The sequence below is a fragment of the Psammomys obesus genome, unplaced genomic scaffold (genome assembly GCF_907164565.1).
Source record: "Psammomys obesus unplaced genomic scaffold, mPsaObe1.curated_primary_1811, whole genome shotgun sequence".
Lineage (NCBI taxonomy): Eukaryota > Metazoa > Chordata > Mammalia > Rodentia > Muridae > Psammomys > Psammomys obesus.
Genome location: NW_026596149.1, coordinates 11,034,325 through 11,058,246, shown reverse-complemented (window position 1 = coordinate 11,058,246; position 23,922 = coordinate 11,034,325). Strand labels below are relative to the sequence as shown.

The 23,922-nt window shown below is 45.2% G+C and overlaps 1 protein-coding gene across 3 annotated transcripts in view; it reads left to right on the top strand.

Moving 5' to 3' along the window:
- The window catches only part of Camk1d (calcium/calmodulin dependent protein kinase ID), a 392,540-nt gene that overhangs the window by 348,867 nt on the left and 19,751 nt on the right, over positions 1-23,922 (top strand). For all 3 annotated transcript variants that reach the window (XM_055593882.1, XM_055593883.1, XM_055593884.1), the window contains exon 6: positions 8,884-8,959. In XM_055593882.1, coding sequence (XP_055449857.1) covers positions 8,884-8,959 — 76 coding nt within the window. The remainder of the gene's footprint in view (positions 1-8,883; positions 8,960-23,922) is intronic.

Sequence of the window (23,922 nt, the reverse complement as noted above, 5' to 3'; positions counted from 1 at the left end):
TGTGTGTGTGTGTGTGTGTGTGTGTGTGTGTGTGTGTGTGTGTGTGTTTCTTTAGAGACAAGATCTTGTTGTGGAGACAAAGTTGCCTTCAAATTTCATCATCCTCCCATCTCAGTCTCCTAAGTGCTGGCAATACAGGCATGTCCTCTCACTCCAGGCTCAGCTCTATCCCCATTCTAATACTCTGAAGAGAGGAAGCAGTACACCATCAGATCTTCACGGGACATTCCTCACCACGTATTGGTTTGTTTGGTTTTTTAAATATTGGTGCTAAGAATTCTCCTGAAACACTTAAGAACACAGCATCCCCTTGTTGTAATGAAATTCTCCCCCAAGGCCAAATACTCTCCTAAAGTGTACATCTGAAGTTCTAATATCATTAAAAAACTGAGTTTTATTGCCCTTGATCTCTAGAACTTTTATTTTTTTCATCTCTGAACCTTCATCTTCCCCACTGTTTAAAAGAAGCCTTCACTGGGCAAGTAGTTCAGTTGGTAGAGTACTTGCCCAGCATGGACAAAGCCCCGGGTTTGATTCCCAGCACAGCATAAACCATACCGATGGTGTTACGTACCAGTCATTCTAGCACTTGGGAGGAAAAGGCAGGAGAATCAGAAGTTCAAGTCCATCCTTGGCTATATAGTGAGTCTGAGGCCAGGCTGGGCTATATACAACCCTGTCTCATACGAATTTAAATAATCAAAGACATTTTCTTGACACCTCTGTCACGTGCAGTGTCCCTCACTCCTTGAAACTCCGCTGCAGTTCTGACTGGTCTCACTCATGTGCTAGAGAGGTGTCTTCCTGGCGTCTTTCTGAAGGGCCAGATTACACTTGTGATCTAACAGTTCAACTTTGGGCTCATGTGCTTCCTGGCATTCCTTATCTAGAGAGGCCACATTCAGCTCTTCCACAGCCACGCGTTCTTTTCACTCAAGTATCACTCCAGCCCAGAGTGGTATCTACCCTGAAAAACAGGACACCAAAGCGTGGACAGATAATATTATCTCTAACATATAATGGCGCAGAAGCCTACCTATAAATCTACCCTTTCCTTTAGTTCAGATACTGACAACATAGAGTTGCCTTTTGTTTGTTTGAGTCAGGGTTTCGTGTAGTTCAGGCTAGCCTTGGACTTGTTATAGTGAGGATGAGTTTGAACTTCCGATCTTCCTACCTCTACTTACCAAGTGTTATGATTATAGGCAAAGACACCATGGGCTTTATTTAGGGCAAATGCACTAACGCCAGACTTTCAGTCAGACTACATATGAGCTAACCAAAGGCACTTCTGTCTTCTCACACTCTTGCTTGAGAAGGCAGCTCCCACAGCTGGTGTCCAGTTACTTCCAGGGCCTCTGTCTGAGCTCAGTGCCCAGGAGGAGAGGAGCACTGTGTTCCTATGGAGCAGTAGCCAGAGTCATTTCCTTGCTCCATAAAGCCAGGACCCAGTAAAGGGAGGCACTCTAGTCACCAGTGATGAAATGATTGCACAAAGCAGGCAATGCTGTTCCTATCGGTTCTAGACCATTGACTTTTATTCTGCCATCCAGGGCTGCACCTGCCTAATTGTGTCACTGTCCTTCACCCACTGAGCTGATCATCTATGACATGCTGACAGGAAGGGCAGGACAAACATCTAAGGAGGGGAGGGAACAAATCACCTCCAATGTGAACTTGAACTTGGTGTCAGAGTGATGGCTTCTTTGTTTATTCTCCTAGCAAGTACTGCTTCTGGCTATATCCCAGAATGCTCAGAAAGGGGGAAAGTCCTGGTCTTCTTAAGAGTGGGACTCATGTCCCCGCCTGCACAGGACAGTGGCTCTCTCAGTTTTCCACTTAGATAAGTCTTTTTCCGCATCCCTTTCATGAAGAAAAATCAGCAGTTATTAAGAAAACAAACAAACAAGGTAGAAGGCTCATGATCTTTTTTTTTTCCTTCCCCGAATCTCTGAGCCTCCACCCTTACCAGGAACACCTTCCTTAAGTCAGTATAAAATAGTGTGGTTTATGGACATTGTTGCCCACAGAGTGGAATTTTCCATATGTGGGTTGATTGTGCCTTACAGCAACAAATCTCTTCGTGTTAAAACCTACTGTTTTCGACAAAACCTGAAAGGAATGTGGACATCCAGAGGACTCTGTCTATGGATAGCTGACAGCTCACAGCTGGGGTGCCAGGATGCTTTTCTGGAGGCTACATGGTTTGCATAAATATTAGCTCTAACTTACTGTTACACAACAAGTAAGTCTCCACAAGGAAGAGTGAGGAAGGCTCAACTAACAGCACCTAAATCCAATGAGGGAGGAAGTTCTGAACAGTTATCTGTTAGCATTACTTTTTGTACTATTTGAATTTTGGTTTCTTAATGCCACTTTCTCCCTTCTCCACCCCAATCCCTTCCAATACTCCCAACACCAGGTAGGAGAGAAAGATTAGTGGGGAGAAGGGGCGGAGTTTTCTTTAGCTCCTTCCTGCTGGCTAGGATAGTTGAGTTCCTTAGAGCAAGTCCAATCCTAGTTTCATGATATCTCTAACTTCTCATCCAACTGCAATCAGGAGCAGCAGTGGGGAGCACCAGAAGCCGCCTTCTTTCTCAGAACTCCTCTTTTTCTCTCTCTGGGCCCTGGCATTTATTTCCTCTCCACAGTCCTCAGATTTAAACTCTCTGCAGCTGGCAAAAGGCCCTCTCAGAGCCTGTAACAGGCAAGTAGTTTTCTGCTGTGGACAATCAGAATCAGCCCCACATCCTACACCTAGGATCAAAACAAAAATACAACAGTTATCTAATAAAATAATGTCTTTCTCCTGTTAGATTTAAACCTAGTAGTTCTAAGATGTCCTTGAGGAAGGATTCTTAATATAAGAATGGCCTAGGTGACAGACATACTCATATGTAGAGAATTCAAACCAATTCTTTTTTATTTCACAAATTCCCGGCAGAAATCCTTTGATCTTAGAATGATGGATTATGCTTCTAGTCAATATACATATTTCCTAATGAACAGTAACTGGCATTCTAAAATCCATTTTTTTTAAATTTTTCCTTCTTCCCTTTCTTGTCTCTCTCTTCATCCTTCTCCTTCAACTTCTTTTTCCTTTCCTTTTCCTATCCCTCCACCCATGTTTGTATACTCTTTAGACATTCTTGAAATGGTAAATCTCCATATAACCCTCTCTCGGAATTTGAAAGTATCATCTCAGAAGAATGAAAGTGTGCATGGTGACGAGGTTGGGTTTCAATGGAACTGGGCTGTGCTCAGCCTAGGACATACAAGGGCAGGCTTCTCTGTATCCCTGTTTCCGCGAGCGTGATGTCTGGACATGACAGTGTGACAGTGTGCTTGTCAAAGCAGGGAGGGAAAATACAAGGCACAGTGAAGATGGTGTGTTGGAGGATTTTGATGAGAGGCTTGAAGGACCCAACTGTTCATCACTCAGATAGAGTTCCCCCTCCCACAGCCCGGGCTGCTCGCTTTCTGTATAAAAGGCTGGCTTTGACTGAGCCTAATGGGTGGACAGTCAGAGGATTGGACCTACCATGTATAAGTTTTCCTTCATACCTTCAAGTGAATGGGTCTCTCTACAGCCTTCTCCACTGGAGATACCTCTGTCAAGGCTATGCCAGGAGAATAGACCCTATTCTGCTCTGCCTGGTGTCTGGTGGCCTGCCACACAAGCTAGGAGCCCTTTGTCTCTGTTCTCCCTGTCATTTACTCCACTTATGTGAATTGGATTAAAAGCTTTCCTCTTTTAAAAATGTTGGGATTATCATCGCCTGAATTTCCCACCACAGATGAATTTTGCTGCATGTTATTAGAAGAGAATAGGAAAAATGTCCGGGACCCTGGCAGCATGGCTCACAGGATGCTGTTTCCAAGTCCCCAGACTCTGCACTGCACCTCATTGGCCTAGAGACTCATTTGTCATCCCCAAGGCTGTCAACTGGATGTGGTGAATTTATTTTCTTTTTAAAAAGACTTACAGCAGAGTTTTGTCAAAGGAGCATGAGACTGAGAGCACAATACTAAGGCGTTTGAGTGGTTATTGCCGTGAGAGCCGGCCTCAGAAAAGACCATAATAACCATTTAGCTCCCCCAGTGCTACCTGCTCCCACACACCAGAAAGAAATATAGAAAATGGCAAGAAGCAGGCCCCAAAGCAGCAGGTAGATTCAGTAGAATGAAAGAATGGAGTGTGGGAAAATCTCTCTGCAGGCTTTGGGAATTTCTAGGATTTGATCTCCATATCAACCTGAGAAGAGAGAGGGAAGACGATAAAAGGGAAGGAGAGAAAGGGTGTGTTTTACTAGGGATTAAAGGAGGGCCTCACACATTCTAAGACAGCACTCTACCTACAAGCTGCATTGCTGTCCCTGAGATGTTGTTTTCTAAGAATGTCTGTTGATTAGTGATAATTTAGAACTTTCCCCGCTCCAAATCCACACTGGAAATGATATTACAAACTTTATTGTGTAGGTAGAATCTCAAAATATAAAAATGATTGTAGCAAGTACATAGCATCATGAACCTAAATACCTCAGGCCTAGAGGGATGGCTCAGAGTGCAGAGTACTTGCATTGTGACCATGCAGATCTTAGTTCAGTCCTCAGAACCTATGTGTTTGTTTTTAAAGCTAAATGTGCTAGTAATACCAGCACTAGAGGAACTAACTGAATCAGCTAGAGCTCTAGAGCTCACTGACCATCTAGCCTAGACTACTGGTGAGTTCTAAGCCAGGGAAAGACCTCTAGATAGATAGATAGATAGATAGATAGATAGATAGATAGATAGATAGATATAGAGAGAGAGAGATCTCCTGAGGGAGGACAGCCAAGGCTTTCTGGAAGCTCTGTCCTCCACATGTGTGCACATGCATACACACAAATCTGAACGTTTCAGGTAATATGAATCAACCGCTTGTTTTGTATTCTCTGCAGCGCCTGGCCCAGCCTCCCAGAACCTTGCTGGCATTCCCACCCAAGCTGAAATGTGAGGCTAGTACCAGCACGTTCTTGTTTCCACGAGTTCAGGACTTAGAAATAGGTTTTGTTCTTTTAGATTCCTCCTCCCACATGGTCAGTGAGAGGGAGGAAAGGGATGGAGACAGTTCATCCTTGGAGAGCTACAGCTTTGCAGGGCTGTAGTCCCTTTACTCTATACACATTGACTGGGTGGGGGGAGGTCAGACATAGGCCCAGTCTTTACTTGTGTACTATCTAAGCGGCCATAATAGATTCTGACAGCTTCCTTCTCTGCGACTCCTCCATCTGGGTCTGTCACCATTGGGCACCTGCTTCAATGACAGTGAGTTCTTGTGTCAGCCTCAGCAGAGTGGTGGGACCAGGCTGTTTGGGTAGCCATCTTGCTAATGAGCTCTGGGCATCCTAGCTGTGGCGCATGGCCTCTCCTTACCAGCTTGACTCTGCTCCTGACACTGGGATCACTCTGTAGAAAGAGAATGGTCATCAGGTGCCTTCTCTGCCTGTGATATACTTTTCGTCAGGCCCTGGAGTGTCCCTGCAGACACAGTCACCGAGCACCATCTGTGACCAGAGTCAGTTGCTGTGGTAAGTGGCTCCCCGTTGTCACTTCCCACAGCAGAGGAGCCTGAGGAACCATCCTCTCAGCGTGAGTGGGGAGGGACCCATGGATGCGCCTAGTTCCCTAAGGGCTGTTTCTCCAAGTAGTGACACCCACTTCACAGGGCTGTAAACCCTTTTGATCCTGCATGGACGGCAACTGAAGCAAAGGCAGACATTCAAAGGCATTTCTTCTGTTTTATTTAAGAAAAATTCTGATAAAAAAGATTTGATAGGATCTAGGACTGAAATGTAAAATGAGACTTGGGGTGATCTATGGGCTGTTCTCCTCTCTCTCATGAGCAAACATTCAACAGGAGTTTGCACACCTTCCTATTCTTTTTAATGTATGCATATATGTGTATGCACATTCGTGTTCCTTTGTCTGGAGGCCAGAGAACAGCCTTGTCTGTCATTACTCAACCACTCTCCACCCTGGGTTATTTGAGACAGTGTCTCTCACTGGCCTAGAACTCAGCAAGTAAGCTAGGCTGCCCCTCACCCCGCCAGCACTGTGATTGCAAGTGTGCTTCCATACCTATGACTGTTTGTGTAGGTTCTAGAGGTCATACTCAGGCCTAGTGAGAGCCAATCTCACTAAATGCTGCTATCGGCTGGGAGCACAAGTCCCAGCATTTAGTGAGATTGGGTCCCTTCAGAACAGAAGAAGACGAAGAGTCTACTTTCGGGCTGGAATACTTTGACCAATTGGCTCACCCTCTTAGTACCTTTGTGGCCTCTGAGCTGAGGCCACAGAGCTAGGAACATGGGTGTCAGGGCTGGTACAAAAATGAGCCCAAACCCCTGGGAGCGATGGCTCTTGATGGAACAATGGTTTGGGGATAATGAGTGTCATGATAATAGTTTTTCCCCAAGGATGTTGGGGTAACTGAGCCATCCAAGTTGCCTAGAACACACAGTTCTAGGCCTGGTGAGGACTTTATCAATGATTCTGTTTTTACATTTTCTACTTTCGTAATTGTTCTGAAACTCGTGAATAAAGATGTCTCAAGCGGATATGTTTAATGTGGAAAGATGTCACTTGTCAGTGAGAGCCACGCTTTGTATGTATTTACCCACATTGGGTGCCAACTGCAACGGATGCTGTGGGTCACAGATGCCACAGATCCCTGAGCTGAGGCCACAGAGCTAGGAACATGGGTGTCAGGGCTGGTACAAAAATGAGCCCAAACCCCTGGGAGCGATGGCTCTTGATGGAACAATGGTTCTGAGATGAAGTGAGATTAAGTAATGGTCCCCCTGCTCTATAGAGGAGCAGGCAAGAATGCCAACAGACAAATCACCCATACACCTCAGGGAAGACAAGAGCAGCTCCAACTGACCCCTGTTCTCTCTGCTGTGCTGTGGGCTCCATGAAGGTACAGGGAGTGCTCATCACCCTTGTCCCCATGACACCTCACAAACCCCCACAGGAGCCAGTGGTGCTGTCCCGAGTTACATTGGGGATACAGCTCATACTCCACATCCCAAATAAGAATTACCTTCTCGAAGGCTACTATCTATCCAGAATATATAAAGAACTTAAGTTAAACAGCAACAAATCAAGTAACCCAATTAAAAATGAGGCACAGAGCTAAACAGAAGTCTCAATCGAGGAACATCGAATGGCAGAGAAACACTTAAAGAAATGCTCATCATCCTTAATCATCAGGGAAATGCAAATCAAAACAACCCGGAGATTTCACCTTATATCCATCAGAATGGCTAAGATCAAAAACTCAAGTGACAACACATGCTGGAGAGGATGTGGAGAAGGAGGAACCCTCCTCCATTGCTGGTGGGAATGTAAACTTGTACAACCACTTTGGAAATCAATCTGGTGCTTTCTTAGACAATTAGGAATAGTGCTACATCAAGACCCAGCTATACCACTCCTAGGCATATATCCAAAAGATGCTCAGGTATACAACAAGGACATTTGCTCAACCATGTTTTTAGCAGCTTTATTTGTAATAGCCAGAACCTGGAAACAACCCAGAGGCCCCTCACTTGAGGAATGCATACAGAAATTGTGGTACATTTATACAATGAAATACTACTCAGCAATTAAAAACAAGGAAATCATGAAATTTGCAGGCAAATGGTGGGATCTAGAAATGATCATCCTGAGTGAAGTATCTCAGAAGCAGAAAGACATGGTATATACTCATTTATAAGTGGATATTAGACATATAATACAGGATAATCATACTAAAATCTGTACACCTAAGGAAGCTAATCAAGGAGGACCCTGAGTAAGATGCTCAATCTTCATTCAGAAAGGCAAACGGGATGGACATAGGAAGAGGGAGAAAATAGGGAACAGGACAGGGGCCTACCACAGAGGGCCTCTAAAGACTCTACCCAGCAGGGTATCAAAACATATGCTGAGATTCATAGCCAAACTTTTTGCAGAGTGAAGGGAATATTATGAAAGAAGGGGGAGATAGAAAGACCTGGAGAGCACAGGAGCTCCACAGGAGAGCAACAGAACTAAAAAATCTGGGCCCAGGGCTCTTTTCTGAGACTGATACTCCAAGCAAGGACCAAGCATAGAGATAGCTTAGAACCCCTGCACAGATGTAGCCCATGGCAGCTCGGTGTCCAAGAGGGTTCCCCAATAATAGGAACAAGGACTGTCTCTGACATGAACTCATGGGCTGGCTCTTTGATCACCTCCACCTGAGGGGGGATCAGCCTTACCAGTCTACAGAGGAAGACAAAGAAGCCAGTCATGATGAGACCTGATAGATTAGGGTTAGATGGAAGGGGAGGAGGACCTCCCCTATCTTAGACTGGGGGAGGGGCCATAGGAGAAGAAGAGGGAGGGAGGGTGGAATTGGGAGGGGCTGAGGAAGGTGGATACAGCTGGGATACAAGGTGAATATACTAATTAATTATAAAAATTACATTCTCACAGCAGTGTTAACTAAGCCATGATACTTAGCACAGAACATCTGTTGACCAATTGATATAAGATTATTTCCAGACACACACTTCATCACATTTTTTTTTACTTAGAGAAACTAACAAATGGGTCATTTGTTATTATCTATTTAAATATCTTTTGAAGTTGAGGTTGAACTTGAACCTGGGGCTGTGCAGACTGAGCATGTGTTCTACCCCTGATAACTCAGGTTCCTCAGCCCGCTGCTCAGTTTTTAGACTCTGGGGTGGCTCGAAATCTGAATAGCCAAAACAAGGAAAAACAAAAATCAGAAAATAAAAAAGTCCAAGTCAATGTCTTTGGTCTTGGGCATTTGAATCACCAGGATTATGAATTCTCTCTATCTGTCTCCAGCTCCCGAAGTTCTTGCCCAGAAACCATACAGCAAAGCTGTGGACTGCTGGTCCATCGGGGTGATCGCCTATATCTTGTAAGTATTGCTTACCGCCATGCCTCTCCACGACCTCTTACTTAACTGTGTCAAAATAAGTATAATACAGATTTTTATTATTCCAGGAGTATCAGGTTTACCTTCAGCAGTGCCAGCACTGCCTATTCCCAGGACGTTTTCTTCAACACAAACTCTGACTCTCTTTGCAAATGGCACACAGCAGTTCCTGGTGTTGCTCCTCAGCCCATGGTAACCTCCGCTCTGCTCTCTGTCTCTGTGAACCTGACAGCTCTGGGGGCCTCAGAGGAGCAGGACCATCTGCAATGTTTCTTTGGCGATAAGCTTATTTCATATCATCCAAGTTGAACCATGTGTCTGAATTTTCTTCCTTTCGTGGATGAGACCCAACTTTCCGTGCCACCCTGGGTTCATCTTCGCACCCGTTAGTGGAAAGCTGAGTTGCTGCCTCCTGTAGACTTTTGTGCATCATGATGCTGTGGCCATGAACGTAAAAATGTGTATATTGTTCGAAACCTTGCTTTCGATTTTGGAGACTGCGTGAGTCTAAAAATGGATTTGATATTGATATCATATGACAGTCCTTTGTCTAACTTGGGGAAGCCATTAGCAGTGTAGGAAAGGACTACTTTAGGGGTCTATTCCTAGCAGCAGTACTCAATATTCATACCTATATCACACCTTAAAAAAATATATAGCCAGTCATGGCGGTGGAAGAGGCAAGCAGACCTCTGTGAGTCTGACGTCAGTGTGGTTTCCATAATGAGTTTTGAGACAGCCAGGCCTATATAGACATACCCTGTCTCAAAAACAAAAACAGCATCAACAAAAATTAATTAAAAAATAAAATATCAGCCAGACCCAGTGGCACACACTTGTAATCCCAGCACTTGGGAGGCAGAGGCAGGTGGATCTCTGTGAATTTGAGGCCAGCCTGGTCTATAAAGTGAGTCCAGAACAGCCAAGGCTACACAGAGAAACCCTCTCAAAAAAGGGGGGGGGCAAAAATAGCAGTCCTAATGGGTGGGATCCTATTTTGATTTTCATTTTCCTATTAGCTAATAACAAACACTCTTCTCATGCGCCATCATGGCTTTGGAGGGGGTGAGTTGAAAACCAATCTGAAAATACTAACTCATCTCCAAAAGAAATCACAATTAGGAAAAAAAAGGAAATCAAAACACATGGTCTAACTCCTCATTTCCTGGCAGAGGCCTTACCTCTTGATCCAGGAAATGTCTTCTAGCCCATGAAGCTATTTCAGGATCATCCATTCTTCCCTTATCATTAGGTTTTGTTTTGCCTGAGTCTGCTCTAAAGCCGTTTTTAATTGCAGCTGTATTTGCAAATATTTATTATATGGTAGGCTTTAATAGCAGGGTTAGCCCAACTAGCTTCTATAATTGCTAGGAAATGAAGTTCCTCTCCTGATTATCCACAAAGAAGGAAGTGTTGTCTACCAAACAGACATCCCCTGATGAAGACTAGAAGAGACCCTGATTGGAGAAGTGTCTGGCAGTACATAGCATCCTTTTTCCTAGAATCCTGCAAACGCCTCTCCTCTCATGCTCACTTTGCCTCGTTACCTAGGAAGCAAACGATCCTTCAACAGTGGCATTCATCTGGGCTGCTTGTGCAATCTAGTGTGGATGCGGGTAACAGGCCCTGTGGGTCCACGTCAATGCCACAGGGGAGCGTGTCCCACTGTAATACACCCCATAAGGCTCTCATCTACGGAAATACCTCAGTGCTGGGGCTAAGATATTCCGCTTATATATGTCTTCATTTTCTAAGCGTGTCAAACATTGCTATGGTTTAACTGGAAAATGTTCCCTGCAGACTCCTAGGGTCCCAATTGGTGGTTCTATTTTAGGAAATTCTAGAAGCTCTAGGAGGTGGGACTTAGCTGAGGGGTGTAGTTTCCTGGAGGTATGTCCTTGGTAACTCTCTTCCCCTAGCACCATTTCCGGCTCCCTTTCTCCAAACCCAGCTGTGATGAACCGTGACGATGAAATCACACATTCTCCCATTTAAGTTGTGTGTATCAGGTATATTGGTCACAGATTTGTAAAGGTAACTAATAGTGCATCTTCTGCACTGCTTTCCTGCTTTAGAGGAGGAATGGGTTATTGACTCATTTGAGACTCTAATAACAGTTATGAAACGATTCCCCTATTAAAACCACATGCATACAATTCACCCTGGTCCTGGGTAAGCAGTTACAAGGACCCAGTGTTATTCAGAAATAACACTGCCCCCCACCACCACAGTCCTCCTCATAGGTCCCGAATCTCCCAGCTTGACTGGAAAGCTCAAAAAAGTAAATGAAAGACCAGCCCTTTCCTGCCAATGGTTGAAGCTGAGCTTCGTGGTCCGGAAGGGTCTTCCCTGGGACTGTACTCACCTTGGGTTTGCAGGTATTATCTTTTTCCTTGACATCTTGACATAGAGAGAGTGCTGAGGATGAGTATTGATTAGTGTTTCTTAGAATTGTTAGGTAAGGAGCTAGAGAGATGGCTCAGCCATCACGCGCACTTTCTGCTCTTGCAGAGGACTAGAGTTTGGCATTTAGCACTCGTGGTAGGCAGCTTACAGCTTCTAACTCCAGCTCTAGAGGAACTGATGCCCTCTCTGGCCTCTGTGGCACCCCAACACACACACAACATAAAAATACAATAAATCTTTGGGGTTACTGAGTAAGCAACTGTAACTAGGTAGGAATGCCTTAGTGATCCAGCTGCTATAACAAACTCTGTAGACTGCAAAGGCCAATAAATCTGTAGGTGAGCCTATGCTTCTTGCTTGTAGATGGCTCCCGTCTTGCTGTGTCCTCATACAGCAAAAACAGCACAAGGAAGCGAGCTCGCTGGTACCCTTTCTAAGCCAGTCACTAGCAAAGCAAATGGGATCATCTTGCTTGGCAAGTCAACCAGGTGGTGTTTTGGAAGAGGGAAAATTCCAGAGTAAAATCACAGTGCTGCCAGAGAAGAAGGCTGTAAGGAACAGACTGGCAATGGGCACCTAGCTGCATGTGCCCTGTTCCATGGGTGGGAGCATATTAGAATATCTTTATATGATTAGCAATGCCATGTGGAGCTTTGGAAAGTTCCGAGTGTGTATGTGCCGTGCATCTGTGTATGTCTGAACAGTGGCATATCTAGGCACTTGCAGAAATGGCACACAATGCAGTATTTCAAGTTGTCCTAAAGGAAGATGTACCATACTTCTTGACTTTTACCCTAATAAGAACTGGATGAGCTCATGCTTGGAGGTTTTTCTCTTCTTCTCTTTCCCCAAAAAATACCCTCAGGTTGATTTTGTGACTGTGCCAGATCCTAAGAGGGTAAGCAAGGACTCCCCTTTTCTCGATGATGTCCAGTACTCTGACAAGCCCAGGAAGAGATTGAATGGACTCTGGGAAATTGACTTATATCCTGTAAGGTGTTCAGAAGGCAGCTGCATGTCAGTAGCATACTCCTGTAACTTTAGCATCTGGGGAGCCAAGGCAGGAGAATTGGGGAGTCAGCACCCACATAAAAACTTGGCATGATGGGGCATGTCCCATTATCCCAGTTCTGGGGAAATGGAGATAGGTAGACTCCTGAAGCTCACTGCCTAGCCAGACTGACCAATTGGTGATCTCTGGGTTCAGCAACAGACATGGCTCAAAAGGAAGGTGGAAAGCAATTGAGGAAGATAACCAAGGTCCACCTCTGTTCTCTACATGGGTGTGCACATACCAACATAAATACCTGTATACAACACATAAAAACACACTCAAATAAAACTTACGGGTCTCAACCTGAGACCCTTGCAACTTCAGCTTTTTTGTTGATCTGCCGTGTGTAGCCCTCCATGGTCTGAAGAGTGTATACAGAACAGGATGAGACCAGCACCCCACAGAGCACACCACAGAGAAGCCAGCTTTCTCGGGGTCACACCAAGACCCCTTTCTTCTTTTCCATGAGAGTGGGGAAGAAGCTAGCCTCTTCTGATGTTTGGAACACTGCCTTATTATTTTCAATCAATCTGTTACACTGAGATATTAGACTGCAGAAAAAAAAAATCACCACATTTTCTTCTCTCCGCATGCCATGTAAACATCGCTCATTTTGCCAGTGCAGATGCTTGTTAAATGGCCTCTCTCTAGGACTCCTTGCTCATTTCTCTGTTATCCATCATGTGGAAGGAGAAATCGTTTATCTGTCAAGGCTGTTCGTTGCTTCTAAGCACACTTGATAGGTCCCGATCCTGCCAGGGGCTGTGCTCTGATGCCGAGGATTTACAGGAAGCACCTTTGCCCGCAGAGCTTAAGCTGCTGAGAAAGATAAGATAGTGTATGCTGGTGTCCAGTGTGGTGGACACCAATGCCATGGAAGTAAATTTCCCTTCTCAAGATGTGAGTGAGCATCTCCTGGGCCAGACTCTCACTTCGAGGAGATTAATGATTGTCAGAGTTGCAGCGTGCTGCGGAGGAACCTGCTGGCTTTCCGCTAATGTTCACACTCCCAAACTGAAGAAACCAGATAGAGATCAGAGACAATGAAAGAAAACTGGACAGACTCAGCTAGTCTTACTGTGATCTCTGACCTGTCTGTCTGCTTTGAAGAAACCATAGGCAAAAGTACAGCAGTCCACTTGCTTTTTCCCTGGCCTCCCACACTTTCCACTTCTTCAAACATCATAAATATTGATGTGCCAATGTATGTGCGCAACTTAATTATCTTTTAAGAAAGGAGCAAAAAATGCTTCATCTGTATACAGGTGGGTCCATGTCCTCACACAAAGGCTGAGTCTTGCCAAGTTAGTCTCAGCAGTTGACAGCTGGCTCTTTGTGGCATGCAGAGGTGGCAGGGAAGGAACAAGAGACCAAGCATCCAAAGCCCAGATGGCATCATATTCACAGGTCCCTCGATCAGGCTGCAGTACTGGAAAGGTGACTCCCTCTTTTGGTACCAAGCAAGTTAATATAGAATACTTGCTGCTGTCACCAGCAGGGAGTGATGATCTTGCAATACCCTGAACTTTGCGTGCTTGGGCCTGTCACATCTTTCAGGTTACCTTCAACCCCACCCCACCCCCATTTAGACTGTACCTATGGAAATGGAGAAACCAAATTAGGCTGTAAATTAGTGGCACATGCCTGTAATCCCAACTACCACTACCGGGAGACTGCGGCAGGAGGATGGCAAGTTCAAGGTCAGGCTGAGTAACTTAAAACCTGCATGAAAAGTAGAGTACAAAAGGCTGAGGATAACTCACTGTTAGGGCACTTGTCTAGTTTATGTGAGGACCTAGGTTCAGTCCTGGATACAAAAGAAGGAAGGAAGGGAATGAGGGAGGAGGGGGAAAGGAAGGATAGGAAGGAAAGGGAAGAAAGGAAATCATATCTCCAAGGAAAAGCACCAGAGACTCAAAACTCATGTGCATGGAATCACAGTTAATAGACTCACTATAGACTTTTAAGTGTCCATTTTCTGAATCACAGTGAGACCCCTGATCCCCTCCAAGGTCATAGGACACGCATAGCAACAAACGTGCATGTTTCCTCACCTAGGAAATGATCCATGAGAAACCATCTAAAGCCAAGAGTTTACTGTGCTGACATGAGTTCAGGGCTGTGATGATAGGTGGCCTCAGATGTGTTTATAGAACCCACGAGTCTCCAGATCACCCTTCTCAGTCAAGAGAGACATGACCAGGGTATAGCTCTCACTGTTATCAGGTCAGAGTAGCCTGAGCTAACCAGTTCACTCCTGCCCTCCTTTCTCTTGCTTTAAAGGCCAAAACCAGTCACCTGTTCTCTCCTCCTGTCATTTTGGCATCAGCCCTTTCGATTCATCAGGCAGCAGGATTGTTTAGGACAATCCTAGTTTGCTCTGGCTTGGATTATTGGTGGCGTTTGGTGTGCCTGTGTTCCCAGGACTTGTAGAAAGGCTCCCTGGCTACACTATGTCATTCGTAAGAAGGGAACCTACGGATGCTAAATGCCATCTGTGGCTTGAGAGTACCATTAGCTTTAGTCTCTGCTGGCAATCCTGCCTGGTCAGACTTGAGCTTTGTGAGCATGGGAAGCCCTCGCTGAGGGCAGGGACCAGACTAGTCTTCTGTACCACTTGGTTTAGCCCCATCTCATCAAAGCGTTCTGACTTTAGAAAGGGGGTGCAGAGTATGCAAATTAGCAAGAAGAGCAGGCCGTGGCCATGCATCTAAGATTCAGAAGGTGTGTATTTTGGATGGCAATGAACACAACTTCTTGTTAGTGACTTCAAGCAGAGTAGTCTCCACCGTATTTGTGGCCCCGCACTAGAGAAGCACACCATGGATGGAGATGGTGGAAAGAACAGCATCTGTCATTTCTAAACCCAAACACAGCTTTGGGCCAGATGGAAGAGCATTAGACTTTCTTTACTCTCTTTTATCATCTAGAAACTGCCATGTATGTCTTTACTAAATGCTTTGGGATATTTAGCCTGGAGAATGGAGGGTAGAGCATTGACAGGCATTCACTTTACTAACATTTGTTGAGCCTAAAATATGTCAGGCGATATGATGGGGTAAAGAGACGGCTCTATTCCTGCCCTGGCCTTGGAGGCACTTGCTGCCTGCTGGAAGCAGCAGACATCAAACACATAAATTGCTATCTAGTCTTTCTGGCTGCTGTGAGGTGGGAGGCCAGTGCTGCAATGTATTCTGGGACTGAGCCAAGAAAGGCCTGAGGCTGTTTCGCAGGATAGGTGACAGCCACCAGGAATTGGAAACTAGGTAGAGATATGCCAGAAAAGAGCCATTCTAGGCCCTGTCTTTAAATAGGGCCTCCAACAACACCACTTAAATTGGTGGTTTATCCCTGGAAGCCCGGTCTCCTAAGGATCTGATGGAATCGTATGGTGGTATATGCCAGTTACTACAGTACCTGGGAGGCTGAGGCAGAAGGATTGCAAGCTTGAGCCCAGCCTCAACTACATCCTGAGGTCCTTTCTCAACCTCACCCAACTCTATCTTACTAAAAGGGAGAGGGCTTCCTGTGCTTGAGAAAAGATGTATCATTCAATTAGGAGCATAATTTTAGAAACAGTTTGAGTTGATCTAGCTTCCAACTATAGAGATCTAAAACTTGATTATGGTAGGCAGAACATACTCTCCTTGGGCTGGGGGAGAGATAAGACCTTGAAATCCCCTCCCCGCCATGTGACTGTGTTCTAGTCAGCCACAAAGTGTGAGAGTCTGAGGTGGATAGCAGGACATAGTGGGGTATAGAATCCCACACAGCCCAGATAGAATGGCTTATCTGCATAGATGCCTGTCTGCCTGTCGTCAGAATGAGAAGGAAAGGAGGGAGGAGGCTAGGCGAGACTAGGAGACAAGCAGGGAAGAAAGGAGAAGGGAGGAGAGGGAAAGAGAGGAGAGGAAGAAAGGGAAGGGAAGGGGAGAGGAGGGGAGGAGAGAGCAGAGGAGGAAGGAAGCCAGAGTAACAGAAAGAACACAGCCTGTCTAGATGCACAGCTCTAGAGTGGACCTCCTCCCAGGCTGCAGCATCCTTGGTTGGCACTGGAAGTTAATCACCTCCACACTGGATGCCTGCACCCCTCGGTGCTTGGATCTGAAACATGTTCCTTGTGAGAACTAATTTTCCTTGGCAGATGCTGCGCCGCCTTCCCTAGCTCAGTGTTCCTGGCCGTGGGAAGCTCTCCTTGCTCCTGGGTCTGTGCTGTGCCTGTTTCATAGCTAATGTGAGTTGAGTTTGGCTGGTCTAGAGGAGTTGCCAGGCTCTTTGAAAATTCTCTCGACTTCCTCAAGATGATGTCCATGAGACTAATGTAAGATTCAAAAAGTTGAGCCCAGATGGACTAAGATGCTTGAAGTGTTTGTCCTTCCCCTTCCTCTCCTCTGCAAGTCCTGATCTTCAGTTCCAGCTGTGCAGAACCTTAGAGAGTGTGCTTCCATTTCCCTTTTCCTTTCTGCCCCAGATCGTTCCCTGATCTGCTTAACTCTTCTCAACTCTCAAATCATTATTCAGAGAGGACCTTTAGCAATGTGTTCTCCTCAGGAACACATTGCCAGCATCCCTGTGCCTGGTTTTATTATGTGAGCCTTCCCTACTTTCTCCCACCTGTTCTTTTCTCCGTATACGAGAAGGAAGCCGTGGGGAGCGCATACGCTCAAACTGAGGCTTACAAAATCAAGCTGCATATTGTCATGATTCAAGCCTCCCTGACCCTCTAGTCTCATATGTTCAGATAATATGTTCAACCCTGTTCTGCTCACTAATGAGCATTAGGAATATGTACAAATGCTTTACTTGCTTTCTCAAAAGCTTTGTTTTATTTAATTATTTGGAAGTCAATTGTATCCATAGTAAGACAAGTAGATCACACACACACACACACACACACACACACACACACACACACACACATTCAATAAAGCTTGTTGAATTTCTGCCAAGGGTCCATCAAGACATGCAGTGGTTCCTGTGTACCAGCAGGACCCCAGAGTGCAGAGGATGCTAAGCCTGAAACTGCTAAGGCTGAAACTGCTGCTGCCTTTTGGAGAAACACGGAGCCTGAGCTGCCTGTATGTGGCTTAGCTAGTTTGCAGACACATGGTAGGGGAGAGGGTTCGGTCATTTTCTTTCGATAATATTTTTTAATTCTTTCTTTGAGATTTGGATGCCCTCCTCAGCCCATCTCCCTCCCAACTTCATGTCCTTTTCTGTTTCTAAAAGAAAACAAACCACAGGGCCCAGTTACTGCTACCCATATGTGCAGCAATGTGGAGCCATCCAGCGGAGCATGGCAACCTGCCTGTGGCCACATGGCCAAAAAGATGACTCTGCCTCTCCCAGCAGCCATTAGCTTCTGGCTGGACAGCTCTTCAGCTGGCAGTGAGGCCTTGGAAGCCCCTCCCACCTACATGCTGGCATTTTGACCACCTTGGTTTTGTGCAGGTTAACCACGGCTGTTATGAGTTCAAAAGTGTAACGGCCATATAATAGCCAAAGTCAGTGTTTCGGTGTTCTTCCCAGTGCTCTAGCTCCTGCGTTCCCTCTGCCCTCTCTTGTGTGAGGTTCCCTGACGGCTTAGACTTACAGGCTCCCAGTGTGAAATGGACCCACTAATTTAGGCCTCTGGTCAGAGGGTGAAAGAAGCCATCCATCTCATGGCCAGACTGCAAAGGGAAGAAGTGGGCAGTGGATTCCTTCACAAGCCCTCTCAAGGGCAGGATCTAGAGATCTGCCACCAGGTTCCACCACTGAAAGGTTCCACCCTTGTCCAGTAGCACCTCTCTGGAAGCAAGCCATGGTCATGTGCACCTGAACTACAGCATCAGACTGTACAATTGCTCTGAGGAAAAATTAGACTCTGCCCTCACAGAGAAGCAGGAACCTTTGCTTGGAAAAGAATTCTCTTCTCCTCAGAGCCTTTCCACTCTGGATAGACCAAAGCTGGGAAGTCTGCATTGTCATTCAGTCATTGGTGTGGTATTTCACATAAAATATTCAAAGTAAGTTTTAGCTCCTCAGAAACACATTCAGATATACTTAGAAAATTCACTGTGTGTATCACACTGTTTCCAAATGCTCTTCCCAGAAGGCATGCCTCATCCCATCAGATTCCACAAGATCTTGTCAGGGAGGACATTTTCTTCTTCAGGTTGCCTTGCAGCTCTTCATGAGCAACTCAGTTCTTCACGGGATGATCTGATCTGATCTGATCATGCTGGAATTTGGATTCATATGGACAGAGATTCATTTTTCTACAATCCTGCTCTCCCACAGACAGGCTGCTAATGCCCCTAGCCGGCTCCCTCAGTCTGGCCTGAAGAGGGGCAGAAGAAGAACATGAGCCGTTGACTTTATAACGACAGGCCCCTGTGAGTTCTTTATTTCTTTGGTCAGTCACATGGCTTCATCCCTGACTCTGTTTCCAAATATACCAGGTCTTGGCATACTGACCTCAGAGGCAGATCAAGAAAATGGACATGTTTGTTATGCCCTCATTGTTACAGTGACATCCTTAGCCAGATTCCTAAAGGCTAATATGATTTGACTCAGAAGGACCTACAGAGAGAGTTAAATAAAATCCCCCTTCTGCCCTTTTAAGTTCATGCATTTATCTCCCTCAGATGGAAATTGAGAAGTGAAGGACTTCTCTCCTTATAAGTATCCATCCAATAAGGCAACATGTGTACGATATGAGCGTTACTCTTCACCGTGCACTCAGGGAGATGAGGACCGCCTTGGACACTCATCTCTTGGAGTATCTGTGAGGGTACTTTTAGGAAGGTCTAGCTGAGAAGGAAAGACTCACCCTAAATGGGGTCATCACCTTTCTGCGGGTTGGGGCTCCAAACTGACTGAGTACAAGCATTCATCTCTACTCTGGGCCTGTAGATACAATGGTTCCATATACCTCCCATTCATCTTCCCCATCACGATGAACCAGGAGCCAAAATGAGTTCTTCCTTTCCTTAAGTTCCTTCAATCAGGCCTTTTGTCTCCAGCAATGAAAGAGTTTCTCATGTGTAAGCCAGTGTCTGGCTTGGTGGATGATGGCTACTGTTACTAACTTCTACAAGACAAACTCTGCATGATTGGTTTACTTACTATAGAAAACTAAATGTTCCATTTGTCCCATTTAAGTAAAACTGGATTAGTGGACTCTCGAAAGCATGAGTCAGCCCTGTCTTATTTGTTGAGCATTTCGCACAATATCATTTTCCGTATCTCTCTGTAGAACTGGATCAAAATAGCCTTTGTTCTTCCAGGCCAAATTCTCACACACGTGGTCAGCTTTGCCACTAGTTATGGATCTGAGACTATTTTCTTTTTAGGACTCAGTTCCTGAGTGTCTTAGAAAGGAGTAATGAGCTCTGGACCCCAGGATAAAATTCTATGACTATGATGTCTACTTCAAGCGTACTTTAAACTTTGACTCAGGGTCTCAGGCTGGGAACCTACCAGCTACCTATCATCTACTTACCACCTCCCTACCATCTACCTGTGAGTTCTGTCATCACTGGAATATTTAGCATCTGATGGAACTACAGAGAGAGAAACTAATGCATGGAACATATTGGCGGGCACTAGGCAAATGGGAGTTTGGGTGATATTTGTTGCCTATTCCAGTTGCATTGTGGAATATCATAGCAAATTCTATTGGCCATTAGGATGGATGCTTCACTGCAAAAATGAAACAAGGGAAAAAGTACTGTGCTTGGGAAAACATGGTTGAAATGGTCTTTTCTGGACAATTTTACTCATTTAAAATGTTCAACCCTATTTAGGATTGGGATGCTAGGATCAAACCCAAGGACTCATTCATGCTAGATGCAAGTATTCTACCATGGGCCTACCCTTAGTGCAACTGATTGCTTCTGTCTGTTAAAGCGTGTGCTGTGGCAATAAGCACAGGTGTATTTACCTGCACATGTACATTCAAGCATAAATGTTTCAAATGAAGCATTTTCTGTTTGTCAGAGAACAGTCAACGTGAATATTAAATCATGTTGAGTGCTAACACAGACAGCAAAGAGGCAGTCATAATGGCCCACAACTATAACCCCAGCACTAGGGAGCCTAAGGCAGGAGGATCATGAGTTAAAGGCTACAGCAAAGTACTTTCTCCAGACCCTAAAGAAATACTGTTTATGACATAGTACCTATCTTCCAGGAACTTATCAGCAAAGTGAAAGTTTAAACATCAGAACCACAATCAGAAAACATAATCTTTCAAAATTTCTTGAGAAGACCCAAAGAAGAGTTGAGATTTGAGCTGGCTCTTAAGGAATGGAGAATGTTTAGGCAGGATTGACCGGGGTAAGGAAAGTAGTCTGTGAAAGGTGAAGGCATTCAAGAACCCATTCATCCAACAAGCTTTTGCTGAGCTTTGTACCAGGCTGTACAGGATTGCTGTAAAAATGAACGTGATACAATTGCTGATGAACTGTAGGTAATAACCAACATGTGCTACAACAAAGGGGCCTGGGAAGCTGGAAGAGCACAAAAGAGCCCTGTGGCGCCTTGCACAGTATGGGGAGTAGGAACAGGAAAAGACATCACCAAACAAGGGTCAGACTCCTAGAGCTTTGTGACCGCGCAAGTCAGTCCGGAGGACCAGGGAGAATAATATTCCCAGCGCAGAGAATTGGGTAGGGAAAAGAATATTCTAGATCAGGGTAGAAAAGCAGCTTCTCTGGACCAGCTCTAAACCTTTCCTGTCTAGCTTTTATGCTTCCTCTTCACGATGAGTTTAATGTTGACTGTCTGTTCCCCTGCCCCCAACTGTAATGTCATAACATATCAGTGGGCACTGTGTTCCATGCCTGGGAATAGCTGATAGTCAGTGAGCATTTGGTGATGGCCAGAGGACTGCCTGAACAATGGTCCTACATCGTTGACTCCAAAGGAGCCTGTGCTGAAGAAAGCTGTGTGTGGTACAGGAGAGGGAGCCTGAAGACAGCAGTGGCCAGCCTGTGTTCACTCTGTGTCAAAAGGCAAGAAAAGGACAGCTAACACAGCAAATGGAGAGTGTATTGATTAAAAAGGATTTTTTTGTTATTGTTGTTGCTTGTGTGAGAACTTGCTGGCACTTTCAAAGAGACAAACCCCACTTACTAATTATTCTTGCCTAACCCCTTAGCCTTTCTACTCATTATTCAGGTAATTTGAATTCTAGTACCCGATCCACACATATGCATGCTGTGGATGGCATGCAGTTTTTTGGAGACAGTCACAGGAAGTGGACATCAGAAGTGGAAATGATAAGTCTGGGGACAGAATGGATCTTGAAAAGTCTGTCATGTCCCCCTGCTCCTCAGTGACCTGCTTTCTACAACTACCTCCTCATTGCCCATTCAGCTATGAACTCCTCAATCAATGAACCCAACAATGAAGTTAACACCTCAATGATCCACCCATCTGTCAATTGAGACATCATTTTAGGAACAAGACTTCAACATGTTGAGCCCTTGGGGAAATATATTAATCACTTCTTTTGTTACTATAGCCAAATAGCTGATGAGAAGCTATTAGAGGAGGAAGGGTCTATTTGGGTTTGCGATTTGAAGATGGTATTGGTGGCAGGGAACTGAGTAACTAGTAAAATTATATTTATGTCAGGAAGCAAAAATCAGAGAGGAAATAGGGCCAGACTAGAACTTCAAGGCCCAAGCCCAGTAGACCACTCCCCTCAGTGAAGCTCTGTCAACTAAAGGTGCTAGAACTTTCCAAAATGGCACCACCAGCTGGCGACCAACTGTTCAAACCCACGAACCTCTGGAGGACATTTCACACTCAAATCGCAATATGGAGACACTGTTATACCCACAAAGCAACAGTCTATAAAACTGTATTATTCCCTTAAATATTAAGAGGGAAGCTCTCACGTAAAGTGATCTTAGCAAAAGAATATAAAGTACACTTAAAAATTTTTAACTCACTCATGTCTGGTACTTATCCCCCCAACCACTTCTGATCCCCACTGCTTCCTGTCTTCTCATTAGCCATCTCTGATATCTAAATGTATATGAAACAACAGAGACGCTAAAGTATATAATTTAAGGGGCACAAGAGGTAGACCAAAATACAAGTGGATTACAGAAACAAAGGGACAAAGAAGTAGCTATTGGCCATGATTTGGACATCCCTTTGGCAGACCTTCTCTCTTCCAGGTATGTCAATCAATGACCAAGAGTAAACAGTCCAAAGAACTTAGCTTAATGTCGCGTAATGATCACGTTGAGCTTATTGGCATCTTGACGGGAGCTTTTATGCTATTACAGCATTTCAGTTTCCAAGAAAAACTCCATGCCACCAGATCAGCCACAGCCGGCCATTCATTGCTGATTTTCACAGTTTATATTAACAGCCTTCTCTGTGGAAATCTTTCTTAACAGTGCTTATCTGTGGTGCCGTTTGGAAAACCCAAACCACACCATATTCTCTACAAAGACAGGCCATTTGCCCTCAGTGGTGGGCTTCTAGCCTGAAGTACTGCTGCTTGACCACCTCCTGCACGTGGGGTGTACAGGGAGTGTTCAGGTTGGGTGGGTGTTTGGAGATCTCCCGGGCTCTTCTGGGATAGAGCTCTCCTGTGGTCCTGAGCCTTTGCCTCTGCTTTTGAGCCCCGTCATGGTGGCTGTGCAGCCAACAAGGTAACCCCTTCTTCCAGAGCATGTCCACATGCCCAAGCATCTACCTGGCACACCCTCCTGGGAGGTCTTGGCCAGCACCCTGACAACCCAAAGGCAAAGCTAAAGTCCTGTTCTAGGTATGTGTGGACAAGTCAGAGGATATTCCCAGAGAAGAGGTGACATCACGGAGCCCTGACCGCTATAGCAGGTACAGGGTATAGAGTACCTTGCCAGAAAGAAGTCAGGTCTTAATTGTACTGTCAAGCTAATTTTCAAGGGTGTGGCAGAGCCAAGCAAAGGGTAGCCCAGATAAAGGACACAACTTTACATTTGCCCGGGTACGATAAGTGAGCCATATGCAGGAAACTAGCCCGAGTCATCTTGGAGAATGCACCCCAGAAGGGAGGAGAGGAGAGTGGAAAGGTAGAGCCATAATCTAGAGTTCTTCCTCCAGGTGAAGGTGTTGGGTGGATCCCGGCCAGCTGACCTATGGAGACCATTCAGAATCGGAAGTTAGAGGTTCAGCTCTCAAGTCTTCCCTTTCGCTGGCTAAACGCAAGAGTACAGAACATGGACCTGGAGTCAGGGCTTAGGCTTGAGTCTTGTCCTGTGTACTGCTAATTGGTTTGCTTTAAAATGTAGATGGTATAAGGACTGTATTCAGGGGTGGTTCGATCTCTCTGACCTTGGACTTCATTGCAACTGGGCTATATACACCCCTCGTTATAGGCAGATGAGGGGAGGCAGGCATGAGTTACCAGGACTGGGGCAAGACTAATAAAATTTGCCCCCAGGAGAAGAAAAACAGCTCTTTTTTTTTTTTTTTTTTTTTTTTTTTTTTTTTTTTT